Raw genomic sequence first — 13,531 nt, forward strand, 5'->3', positions numbered from 1 at the left:
GTGACGAATAGACGATTATCATGGCTTACTGTGGAGGCTATCTATAGGGCAAAACAGAGCTGGTCCTTGTCCTAAAGATGAATATGTGGACAAACGGGGGCAAACCAGGAGGGACAGACAGAATAATGGCTTGTACAGTTGATACCACAGTAAGTACTTTGGCATTCGGGTAGAGGAAAAAATAGATTGTGGGTCTTTACTGTGTGCGCTGGCGGAGGGCTGACCTCGGGTGGTGGGCAGCATGTCTGACAGGCCCTGCCATGCTGTCACCATCTCAGGGTTCCTCTGGTCCGCAAAGTTCTTCCAGATACGCAATGCTCCATCATCTGGCGGGAGAGGAGGAAGAAGAAGAAGAGAGTTGAGTGGGTATATGGATGAAATGCAGAGAAGAGGGTATATGAAGTGAAAGAGAGAGAGAGAGAGAGGGGACAGTGAGAGGAACATATGGAAAAGAGAAGGGTGGAGATAGATACAGAGAGAGAAAGATCAGAAAGATCAAAGACATATCCAGGGTGAATCTAAGAATTGTATCAACACGAAAAAGCAAGGCAATGTACAATGTGCAATACAGTGAAAGCAACCCAGCACATAATCAATTTGATTCCAGGTGTGCAGTCTGTGCACTTGCATATGTGTACCTTGAGCAGATAAATTATTTGCATGTCGGAAGAATGAAAGAGATACACAGCACACACATCCCTTTATTCACTGTGTGTGTGAGAGAGAGACAGTGAGTGAGTGAGACCAACCTGTTGCAGTAAGGAGCAATGAGCAGTCATGTCCATTCAGATACTCCATGGCTGTAATCCGAGTGTAGCGAGGATTACCATTATAGAAGTAGTCCAACCTCTCTCCTTTCTCCCAGTCCCAAAAACTATGGACAGACAGCTTTAGAATGAATGACATTTGATGTGATATGATAACAGAACAGCAGAAGAGGCATACATTCATGTCATGTACATTCAAAATATGATTTGACCAGAGAACGTCATGTGGCATCACATGTTAACACGTTATTAATTAATCTTTAACTCATGTTCCCTGCCAATGTTTTTCGATCAAGCAAAAACACATTGAAGAGGAATCTATGAAACCACAATCAAATGACTTAAATTACTGTTTGCCTGAGAAGGAATTAAGCTGAACTCACCATATGCTGTCCTTGTCAGCCACAGCAATGCAGGCGTTGAAAGGATGGAACTTCACCACAGATGGAACACCCGGGTTGCGGTTGATGAAGATCTGGTCATCCAGACGGGTCACTCCTATAATGGGGGGGGGGGGGGGGGGATAGGCCATTGCAATTGATTGCACTGGAATCGGGTGGTCACAGGTTCCATGCAGCAAATCTTGACCGATTTCCAAGATTTCATACAACTTGTCTACTGTGGTGACTGACAGCTCCGACTGATCACTGATGTTTTCAGTAACTTCACGCAACACTGTTGACAGCATTGCACTGCTTTAGAATGGTTAATAGAAAAAAAGCTCAACATCATGGTGCATTGCATTTTTGACATTTTGTACCAGGCAATCTTTCATAAAAAATGGAAAAAGATATTTCGTGGGACCCTTGACTCTTCTTTGATCTAGTCTTTTTCAGTTGCTGCACATGGATATGAGTGCAAGCGATTACCTTTAAGACTACTATGTATTCACATAATGTGATGAAAACGTGGCGCGTCGATGCAATAGCTAGCTACATTTATGAAAATCACAATTGCACAGAAGTGATGCACCATCTGGCTATTTCCAGTGTGAGCCGTGCACAGCCCCGGCAGATAAGCACACAACTTACAAGTTTGATGCTTCTTGATACATTGTCATGACAACGACATGCCTAGAGCTGCCTGTCTTGTCCTTGGCAGGCTGGAGTGCACAGTCCCTCAATAAAACACAGAAGAATGTGGAAAAATACTCCTGAATAACATTACATAGAAGCACCCTGTGAAAAATTAATAAAATAGTGTACGGGGGAGGGGGGGATAAAAAAAGCATTTGAGACCTTGGGCTTACAAAATCGCTGAATATTCAATATGCATTACTGATCAATTTTGGCAGTGTTGTCTTGCAGTGCATTCAGTAAAGAACTAGCAACAAAGAAGAAGAGGCTGATCACAATGCCTCTATGGCTACTGCCAGCACACGTTGTAACAATCATTTTCAACCTCGCCCTTTGTTCCTGCCCTATCCATCTTGCCTCACCCTTCCTCTCGCTCCATCTCCCTGCAGGGAGTGAATTGAATGAGGGCAAGCCAACTATTACTTTTGCCCTTACAAAACTTCTGAGCACTAGAAAGAATGAATGCACTGATTAAGAGTGTGGGAGAGACAGAGATGAAGCAATGTGCGTGAGTAAACTTCTGAAACCAACTGCTGTGTGACTGTGTGTGTGTGTGGAGGTTGCAGTGGGGGCTGCTAGTGATGACGCGCGAGTGTTAGCCATTCTGTTTGAGTGAGCTCTGACTTCAGATGTGGAGTTGGGCAGCCTGTGTGCATGTGCACCCCAGGCTCTTTAATGTTTTGTACGCATGTGCTCAGAAGGAGGCACAAAGGGAGCTGTTTGTGTACTACTGCAATAGCCTCCTGTATGGCGTCACCACCAAGGTCCTCAAAAAAACTACAGTATGTTCAAAATTCCGCCGCCCGCCTGCTCACCAGAACCAGATCCAGGGACCACATCACACCCATCCTCCGTGAACTCCACTGGCTCCCAGTCAAGTCCAGAATTGACTTCAAAATACTCACTATCACCTACAAAACCCTCAACAACCAGGCCCCCCTCTACCTCTCTGAACTCATCAACCGCCATGTCCCCTCCCACTCCCTCAGGTCAAGCACTGCCAACCTACTGGAACCCCACAAATCCAACAAACGGACATGGGGAGACAGGGCCTTCGCAGTGGCTGCCCCTTCTCTCTGGAACTCACTCCCAACTCACATCAGAGCTGCCCCCAAACTTGAAATGTTCAAAAGCACACTCAAAACCCACCTTTTCAAACTGGCTTTCCCTACATAACCCCCCCCCCCCCACACACACACACACACCCCCTTCTTGTTTGTCCCTCTTTTGATTTTGATTTCTAGTTTTTAACCTTTTAAACCTTTTTAAATAGTTTTAATAGTTTTCTAATAAATATGCCTGAACTTCTTTCTGTAAGGGACTTTGGGTACCCAGAAAAGCGCTATATAAATCGTATATATTATTATTATTTGTGGCTCACAACAGTGGGCTGTTTTCAATTGACACTATTGACATCACACACACACACACACACACACACACACACACACACACACACACACACACACACACACACACACACACACACACACACACACACGTGCGTGCGTGTGCGTGTGTGTGTGTGTGTGTGTGAGATAGAGTGAGTGTCTGACCTCTTTGTGTGATGCGTTGACTCTGCCTCCTGACACGGGTGTTCCTCAGAAACCTCCATTGTCTCTCCATCCGCACCTGGCTCTCCAAGTCATGCTCCTCTGGGATCTGCAGGAGTGTGTGTGTGTGGAGAGAGGGTGAAAGGTACTGATAAATGAAAGACTCACAAACATCACTGCTCTTATATGAACCCCCCCTTCCCTCCCGGAGGAATGGGGTGTTTTATCAACCATTCCCTTCACTATTTGTCGTTTTACCAATTTAGTTTATGATGTGTGTTGATCAGGCAGGCAATGGTTTGAAACATTTATCAGGAACGTCCATTTTCACAATCCATGTCTAAAGTAACGCAAGACTTCATAAAGCCTAATTTACTTAATTAATTAAAGTAATAATTAATAATTTAATTAATTCAAGTCTACATGTCACACACTGAAACTCTATTTCGACGAGTGACACCCTTGTACGACAAAGTACTATATAAATTTGGCATATACTGCTCCTTTTCATTCAGCACTTCTTTTCTTTTGACTGAAGTAAGTCATGTGGATTCAATTCGTCACGGAATTGCATGGAAAGGCAAGGTGGTGCAAATATTCTGCACTCAATTTACTGTTCTCACCGTAAAGACGGCTGCCACACCACACAATTGAATCTCCTCTTCTCTATAATTTTCCCTCTTCTTTCAAATCTCTTTTGTCCCTCTCTGCTTCCGGCTTCTCTCAAAGGGAGAGAAAACCAGTTCAGGCTAATTAGTGTTCATCAATAGAGCGTCGCAGTCCCCCCCCCTTTCAGAACAACGAGTGGCCCAGGAAATGAATCTCAATGCATTCTGCCCATAGGCATTTCTTAAAGTATTTATTTAAAGACGGTTAAGCCGCGGACAAAGCCAACTCGGATCGTGACAAATCATGACAATGAACACAATGTTTTGGGCCGATCAAATCATTAGAAAGAAGAAAAGAAAGTCAGGAGACAACACTATTTGTTTTGTTTTTCGTCTTAAGAATTATTTGATCGGCCCAAAACATTGTGTTCATTGTCATGATTTGTCACGATCCGAGTTGGCTTTGTCCACGGCATAACAGTCTTTAAAGAAATACTTTAAGAAATGCCTATGGGCAGAATGCATTGAGATTCATTTCCTGGGCCACTCGTTGTTCTGAAAGGGGGATGGACTGCGACGCTCTATAGGGGCCTCTGGTGAACCACACAATAAAGAGATGGTGTGTGTGTGTGTGTGTGTGTGTTTACAATGGGTGTTTACTGACGGAACAATAGTCTACAGATTTTCAGCTCAGCAATGTGAGAAAAATCAACAGTACAGTACTACACACCTCTGCAGCATTTTTTAGGAAATTGTTTCCGGGTCATGGCTTTCAGAGTAAAAGCGCTCAGAAAACTCCGGCACCCCAGAGCTCCTATTTTGAAGCACTCCCGGCACTGATTGTGTTGAATGGCACATCGAGTGGCAAATTGAGTGGCAAAGCAACAGGCAAAGTGTGTTTAATTGTTTAATGTTGTTTAATGCAATCAGATAGGACTTTTCTGTTTGGATGTATGGGCTGTCAAGGCCAGAAAGTAGTTTTTTGCCACTCAGTAGGCATTCCTGCATAACTTCCGGGTTTGATGATGATGTCACGTGCATACTCTCTATTGTAGCATGCATTTAGAGAAAGGTATGAACATGACTGAAAGGCATGAAAGCATTGAGAAGGTATGTTCATGCTCACATGGCTACCATTATTTTGGCTGTCCTAATAGAGCTATTCACCTGAGTGTGAATGACTATAATGGAATGTAATAGAGTTGTAATTGTTGGTGGTGTGTGTGTGTGTCTGTGCACACGCGCGCGCGCGCGAGCGTGCTGTGTACTGTTTGTATGTGTACTGTACTGTGCAAGGACGATGGTTATCAAGCACATTTCTAAAGCAGACCCTGTGATTGAAAGAGCTGTGTACACCGATAACAACACACAACTGACACAACACACAACTATGCGTCATACTGACGCATAGTTCTGTAGTTCTTGATTGGCTGCCTTTATATGCAACCCATAGAGGGGGGGACGCAACCAGACACTTTTAATGCTAGTTGAAACGGTCGCGCGAGCGGTGCCTCAGCGCAGCAAAGCAGAGCACACCGGAGCACACCCGCTGATTTAACAGTACCACATTCGGACCCCAGCTTAGACTACCGCGGTCTCCCGTGCCGACCTCCGTGACTCCGCGGGGACCCATGTTGGACCCACCTACCCACGGACCCCCACAATTTTGACACATATGAGAGATGTTCTTTGTACCTGCCAAGCCAATGTCAACACTACAACCGGCAGCTGTGCGCGAGATGCGGCATATAATGGCTTGGAGAATGTGCTACCTGAGAGTGCACAAATACAACCAAATGGACCAGTCCATTTGTATTTCCAATTTTCCATTAGAGTTTATCGTTATAAAAGGGTCCTTTGGTTCCATTTGTTAAAGGGTGGGAAGCAGGGACATTTCCTTTAACTCATTCAGTGCCACCTGGTTGACACCACAGTATAGAGGTTGTACCAATGCCATCTTTGGCCATTCCATTGTGACAAATACAAGCCAATTAAAATCCGTTGTGCACGGCATGTGCACGTCATCACGTGCACACCGGATTAGATCAATAAAAAAACTTTTTTCTTTTCTTTTTAAAGCGTCATTACGTGTCAGTGCCAGCGGTATACATTACAGCCACTGGTAATTAACTGATAATTGGTTTTTTTAAGTTGAGGGTCATGTAACCATCTTGTTTCTTTCAGACAAGGACAGACAGAGACACACTTAATACATATTTCTGCAGAATCACTTATTGCCAATTCTCGCTACCGCACACACACACAGACACAGACACAGACACACACACCCCCTCCCCCCTCATGCTGCTGACACAGTGATATGATAACCACAGACTTCGAGGCAGATGCACGCCCGGCTTTGTAATTGTAATGGAGTGCAGGGTTTTATGGGAACACTCAAAATGTTGTGGACAAAAACCTCTCCTCTTATCCATCCCTCTCTGCAACCTGCTCTACATGATACCTCTCCTCTTATCATGCCATTTTCCACTACCTCCATCTCTCTCCTCTTATTATGCCCTTTTCCACTACCTCCATCTCTCTCCTCTTATCATGCCCTTTTCCACCACCTCCATCTCTCTCCTCTTATCATGCCCTTTTCCACCACCTCCATCTCTCTCCTCTTATCATGCCCTTTTCCACCACCTCCATCTCTCTCTCCAACCTACATGATCCAATCTCTCTTCTGCTTTTCACTGAACACTTTATTCTCTCAGGTCTCCCCTTCAACCTGCATTTGGCCCTCAGTGTGATCTTTGGCTTGGAGCCGTTCCTTTTTCCCTTAAGGGGGGAGGAGTGCTTTCTTGGAAGTGTTTGACATCTTTTGAAATATATTTGAATTGTGGGGGGGGAATTTTGGGGGTGAAGCAGTGTGCATGAAAAAAGTTTGAGAACTACTGATTTAGAAGGCGGCATTTTTAGAATCGACCTCAGGTCCAAATGGGTAGATTTTCTGTTCTCGTTTATTTTTTTCCTTCAACAATTTCCAACAATCCAATTTAGTCTTGCGAAAGAAGAAAAGATCACTCAAAACTGAACGGAGTAGAGCACATAAAATCAATGTACTTTAACCATGTTCTATTAATCCAATTTAGTCGTTCTGCAAATTCCCCTTGTAACAATGCAATAAGAAAAGCATATACCAGCTGCTTGAGGAGTTTCACCAGAGATTGCAACACGTGTGGAGAACACGGCAACACGTCCATCTCTCCAAGCTCCAATCCCAGCTAACCAGGTGCTCCAACTAACCAGTTGCCTGGGGTGACTGGGGTCCACCTATGCTTTCTATGGCATAGGCAGCTCCCGGCAGGATCCGCTGGGAGAATCTAGACGCAGCTACGCGACATGAGAATAATAGCGACAAGAGTGTGCGCAAATTTAACAAAGGTGCAGACGATCAGAAATCAGCAGAGAGTGATCGACATTTGCGCTACTCTATGCCGAATTGAAGTGGACTCGGTCCCAGACTTATTTTTCCTCCCTGGAAATACTAACCAGTGGCAGTCCCTGTGACCAGAACACAAGCTTTTCCACCCAAGCTGTGTTCATTGCTACTGAGCGCCAGGCTAAGCCGGAGGCTCCGCTTAAGAATTCAACCATAGTCTCTCTCTACAGTGGTGGGAAGGTACATTAGCACTGCACCAGCCGGACCCCTTCCTCTTTTCCCCTGTTCTCTAGCCAAGTGGTTCCCAAACAAGACCTGTTCTGACATTCCATTATGTTGATCCCTTCCCACCCGTCCTTCCTCTTCGATGTCTCCTTTTTGACTGATACCTGTCCATTCAAACTCTAGACGGCCCCAAAGTTATTAGTAGAGTTCTCAACAGGCCCGAAGATTAAGGCCCCTACCTGGGCCCTCATTAAACCCTGTACACTCAAGACACTGCCCCCACTGCCACCCTTAGATCTCCATATATGGAACTGACCTGTTCTGACATTCCATATGTTGATCTGACCTCATCAAACCCTGTACACCGACTACATTCAAGACACGCTCCATATGGCCAGTACAGAATTCCTTCCATATGTTGATCTGACCCCCATCCCAAAGAGCCAAAAGCAAAGTGACATTTGAGGTTTCTTTGGCTATAAGAAATGTGCAGATATGGAGTGCCCGGTGGCTGGTGGTCCAGGCGCATGCCACATATAGGCCCTGGCCTGAGCGTGTTGCGTGTTCGAGTCCCGTTCATGACAACCTTTGCTGCATGTCCCTCCCCTTCTCTCTCCATCTTTCCTGTCAATCTTCACTTGAAACTATCAATAAAGGCAGAAAAGCCAAAAAAAGATAACCACGCTAGGAACTTGTAGATCTGCTATATTTTGAGATAGGGGTCGGCACCCAAATACATCTAATGTTGAGAGGGTTTTTAAGTTTTCTGTTACTTTCTGTGCTCAACGTCTCAATGGATTTCCCTGAAATACATGTTTCAATAAAATACAAAATAAAAGACTAACTGATTAATCTGTAGCTAAGCAATACAGGTACTGAAACTACTAAGCCAGTAAGCCCACATCTGTTTAGATAACTGAATTTCTGAATCAAATAATTTAAAAATGAAAATGTCAACTTTAGAGTGAAGTGTATAGAGCTTGTTAAAAAACACATTAATTAAGGCTCTAATGTAACTGACAGCGAGGAACTGAAAAGGTTCCACAGCATGACTTTAAAATGATGGGTAATGGACGAATGACATTTGAATATTAATGTGGGTTGTCCTGAGGGTTGCTATGGAGGAGGTAAAATGTGTGGCACAGGCACTATTAATTACACACCGCAAACAGTACAGCACAGCAAGCATATTGGCACACTGTTACACACAAGACTACACAGTGCATGGTGAATACATTTCGAACAGAGGCACAGAAATTACTAATGTAATACAGCAGTGGAACACGTTGTGGGCAGGGAGTGAGGGATGGTGAAAGCTATAAATAAGCAGAGAGGTAGAGGTGTACGTTACCTTCATAACTGGCTGGGCAAAGTACTTGGCGCTCCAGTCACACAGGCCTGTCTGCAGCGATGCGATGATGTAGTTCCTGTGACACCCTGGATCATCCCCATCATCACCCGGCTGAACGAACACGCACACGCACACGCACACGCACACACACACACACACACACACACACACACACACACACACACACACACACACACACACACACACACACACACACACACACACACACACACACAATTTGATATGTATTTGGCAGCAGACCTCCCTTCTGAAAGGGGTTTTGTGCCAAGGAACCACAGAAGAGTTCTTCGTAGAACTGTACTGTACTGAACTGTTCTTCGTAGTACTGTACTTGCACTGCAACACGTTGTGAGCTTGCAGATCTGAGAAAACTTTACTGTACTGTCCTGCCATCCAGTGGTATTAAGAGAGGTGTTTCAGCTTTTCGTGCTTGGACAGACGGACACAGGGACACGTATATCGACACACATAGCTACGCAATGGAGTAAAAAAATAAAAACTTAGCTCAACAGCGCCACTTTCTCCCCTGTTGGTACTCCAAACAGACATGCAGAGATGGGGACATAGGGGCACAGACACATGGGGACACACGCGGCCAGTCACAGGAGCGTTGGCACTACTCAAAAATCACACTTTCAAGATTTTTCAAAAATGTTTGAATAGCCAACGCTACAATCTAAAATGACACAAATGCTTTCCCTGATTGAATGGGTTAAGCCACAGGGTAGCCAGAGTAGCAAAAGACAACAAAAGTGCAATATGCAAGTGTTACTGAGGCACTTACTGGAGGCTTCAGTGAAATATTACAATCGTTGGTTTTCAGCCCACAGACGCAGCTTACTGCGTGGACCGATATACAGTTTAGCCGACGCATTTTTGTGTACCTGCTCGGGTCCCTTGTCAAACATCTTCCGCGTGCGGGGGAATTGGTGGGAGTGGGGCGCCTGGCCGCCCAACGTTGGGGTGTAGGGGGGTCTTGCTGGGGGCTGGTCTCTGGCAGGGGGCTTGGGAACCTCGTTGGTCAGGCTAGAGCTGCTAGCACTGGGCATGGGAGGAGAGCCACTGGAACAAAACACAGGTTAGAAGGTCAGGACGGGACGTGCATGTTCTTCCATGTGCTAAATACAGGGTTCCCACTAGGGCTGTGAATCTTTGGGTGTCCCACGATTCGATTTGATTCCGATTCTTGGGGTCACGATTCGATTCAAAAACGATTCTCTATTCAAAATGATTGATGAACCGATACCAGAGAATAATATTTATAATAATATATATGTTGTAAAAATATATCTTATTTTATTATTATTATTATTATTATTATTGTTAAGTCCACCGACCGGGAATAACGTTCTTATTTTGAATTCCACCGACCAGAAGTCAAGGGTTGACATTCGTCTAACTTGACACTTATACTATGAAAAGCTTTGACCGTTCAGGTGCGTTGCATTCTTCACACGTTGGACTAGTAGGAAACCACGTCACGTGGAACATGCGACAAAAGTCTGCGGGTGTTTTCTTTTATATATATATCGTAGTAGAGTTAATGACCCCCCCCATTCACAGTAACGATGTAAAAACACCACACACACGTCCCAACCTCATTCTTCATTTGATTGTTGAGAAAGCCGAGCAGAGACACAGCAATAGCACCGGAGAAAGAAAACGTTTGTCCAGGGCAAACTTATTTTAGACGAGAGGACGCGCTGTGAGCGTTGCTGCTTTTGCATCCGTTGGACTGTCGGTCTCTACAGAGACAATCTGGTTTCCCTCAGCTATATCGAGGAGGTACCAACAACACAGCTAACAAAATTCCTAGCTACTGAAATCAATTTGCAAATTACACGCATAACAAGCAGCTGCTGTATCTTGGCAAAAAATTTCACATAACTTACATTATGACGCTATTATTATATGACGCTTTTTTCGCCTAACTATTGTAATATAAGCTAGTAAGCTACAGCTACAACATAAATACATTGTATTTCTGACTTTCGGTAACTTCTGTCTGTCAATCTGCGTCGACCCCCTGCCATCCTGCCTGGCCTGTCTACCTCGTGTTGGCTATGCCTTACTCATAAAGTATTCCTGGCTCCGCGCCTGGTGTGTGTGTGTGTGTATATGTGCTGTGTTATACAGTATGTGGAGAGAGGGCGAGAGAAGGGGAGACGAAGCCAACTCTGAGCAGAGTGGAGGTGTTTGTTTAGAGACAGATATCTTGTGTTGTGTTTACCTGCAAAGTCATTTACCTGCCATAGTGTCAACCCCTTACCCCTGTGTCGGAGCGGTGGTTAGACTGGCATATTCACCGATACCGAAATAAGGGCCGATACCGATACACTATCGGGACATCTCTAGTATTGTGTATAGACTATGAAAAAGAGAGAGAGAGAGAGAGAGAGAGAGAGAGAGAGAGAGAGACAGAGAGAGAGAGAGAGAGAGAGAGAGAGAGAGAGAGAGAGAGAGAGAGAGAGAGAGAGAGAGAGGGGGGGGGGGGGGGGGTGGGGGAGAGAGAGAGAGAGAGAGAGAGCGAGAGCGAGAGCGAGAGCGAGAGAGAGAGAGAGAGAGAGAGAGAGAGAGAGCGAGAGAGAGAGTCCCTCACCTGGCTTGGTGGATGTGGGTGCCTTTGCTGGTGGGACTGGCTGGGGCGGACTGTGTGAGAGATCCAGAGTCCAGGATCCTCTGAGGACGTGCATTCATAGTTGCCTGAGGAGAAAAGAAGAGGCTAGAACCTTCATGCTTTGGCGTAAAAGTGAGAATGATATGCTTTCAACTGAAAAAAGAAACCCTTGTATTAAATTGGTAAGCTTGCAGATTGGCTATTTGCAGTGTGTGACACTGGCGCACAACTAAAGAGTGTAGGAGAGGGAATAGGCGCAGGTGTGAAAAGAATGCAAGGGACTTCAAATATTATACACAGACAGAGTGTAGTGTGAGGAATGAAAAAAAAGTAATGCAGAAGCAATACCCCATAGTCTGGAAGCATCTTCTCACTCTAAAGTGCAAACCCCCTACAAAGTTAACCTTAATTTCCAGCAACTTTCTTCTATCGATAAGAGCAGGCTGAGGCAATAAGCCTCTCCAATGTGAGAAATCTAATGGCTATTCACAAGGGAGGGGTAAACTTAATAAGGACAACAGAGGCAAAGCATCACTGATGAATAGCAGAGTTGTTTACCAAAGCAAGGCAGAGAGAAAACTTTGTGTGTGCAGCTAAAATCCAGTTAACACCGGCAAACGCATTTTACGACCTGGAATTGCCTTTGATTTGATTTCTATGGTAATTACACAATTGCAGCGAATGTCTACCAGTGTGTGTGTGTGTGTGTGTGTGGGTGTGTGTATGTATAATATGTGTGTGTGTGTGTGTGTGTGTGTGTGGTTTAGTAATCTCAGAGTTTGTTGCTATCTTATGTGTGGAGGTTTATGGGCAAGTATAATATTCTAAACAGCATTTGCAAGCCTATGGAGGCATTAGTTACTTGTGTTAAAGATGGCAAGTGCTTCATTCCTCCATTAAGAAGTGCATAGAAATTGGAATGAAGCAGGAGGAATGACAATTATGAAATTAGTTTGCCACTAAACAGAGCCCAGCAAGATCAATTAGATGGGGCACACATCATTGCCATCCAACACAAAGTCATTGTTGCCATCCAACACAAAAGCAACCAAACAAATATACCGATAGGCACACTTTTAACAAGTTGTGAAGTGGCATAGCTTCCGATTGCTTGTCAGGGTGGAGGGTGGGGTCTCCAGTTCAAAGTGAAAAGGTTGAAAACCACTGCCATAGTAAATGGTGCATTTATATAGTGCCTTTATCCAAGGTGCTTTACATAGATGTTCATTACATTCACACACACATTCATACACCGATGACAGAGGAAACCATGCAAGGCACCAACCTGTACATCGGGAGCGATTAGGGGTTCAATGTCTTGCTTAAGGACACTTCGAGATCCCGGGTTCGAACTGGCAACCTTGCGGTTCCCATCCGGCCAATCTATAACATGTCGTAAGAACATCCACACTAACAATAGTAGGCACTGCACTGGAGTTCAATAACTCTTAAATCTTGGGTGCATGGGTCAAAACTGCTAGAGCACTTCATGGCTTGAACAGTGTGTGGAAATCCAACCTCCCCTGACACAACAAGATTAAATTTCACAGACTCTGTGGAGTCCGTTCTCCTTTATAGCTGTAAAGTCCCTGGATGGGTACTACACCAGAATGCTATATGTGGTACTGAAACAGGACGAACACATGACCAACAAACCTAAGTTTATCAGAGAAGATTGCAATCAGGAGAATGAGAGTAAAACATCCTCGTACCCAGAATCTATGCGGGAACGTCTACTGAGAGGCAAAAAAAACAGCTTTCTGGCCTTGACAGCCCATACATTCAAACATAAAAATCCTATCTGATTGCATTAAACAATGTTAAACTCACTGTACGGAAAGCTTGAATTATCCTCTATCTGCAAAGTTTTTGTTTCATAAAAATCCACCATAGACATGTTATGAGCTACTTTCTGTCAACAAATTCTG

General features: G+C 44.6%; 1 protein-coding gene across 3 annotated transcripts in view; it reads right to left on the reverse strand.

The window, feature by feature from the left end:
* Nucleotides 1-13,531, reverse strand: part of rptor (regulatory associated protein of MTOR, complex 1) — a 167,186-nt gene that overhangs the window by 20,660 nt on the left and 132,995 nt on the right. For 2 of the 3 annotated variants that reach the window (XM_083765716.1, XM_083765715.1), the window contains exons 23-29: nt 11,586-11,689; nt 9,871-10,048; nt 8,966-9,076; nt 3,400-3,505; nt 1,151-1,265; nt 750-874; nt 201-326 (exon numbers count right to left, since the gene is read on the reverse strand). In XM_083765716.1, coding sequence (XP_083621842.1) covers nt 201-326; nt 750-874; nt 1,151-1,265; nt 3,400-3,505; nt 8,966-9,076; nt 9,871-10,048; nt 11,586-11,689 — 865 coding nt within the window. The remainder of the gene's footprint in view (nt 1-200; nt 327-749; nt 875-1,150; nt 1,266-3,399; nt 3,506-8,965; nt 9,077-9,870; nt 10,049-11,585; nt 11,690-13,531) is intronic. The other variant, XM_083765717.1, reaches the window with a different exon arrangement.

This window comes from Protomyctophum parallelum (assembly GCF_964188405.1).
Source record: "Protomyctophum parallelum genome assembly, chromosome: 5".
Taxonomy (NCBI): Eukaryota; Metazoa; Chordata; class Actinopteri; order Myctophiformes; family Myctophidae; genus Protomyctophum; species Protomyctophum parallelum.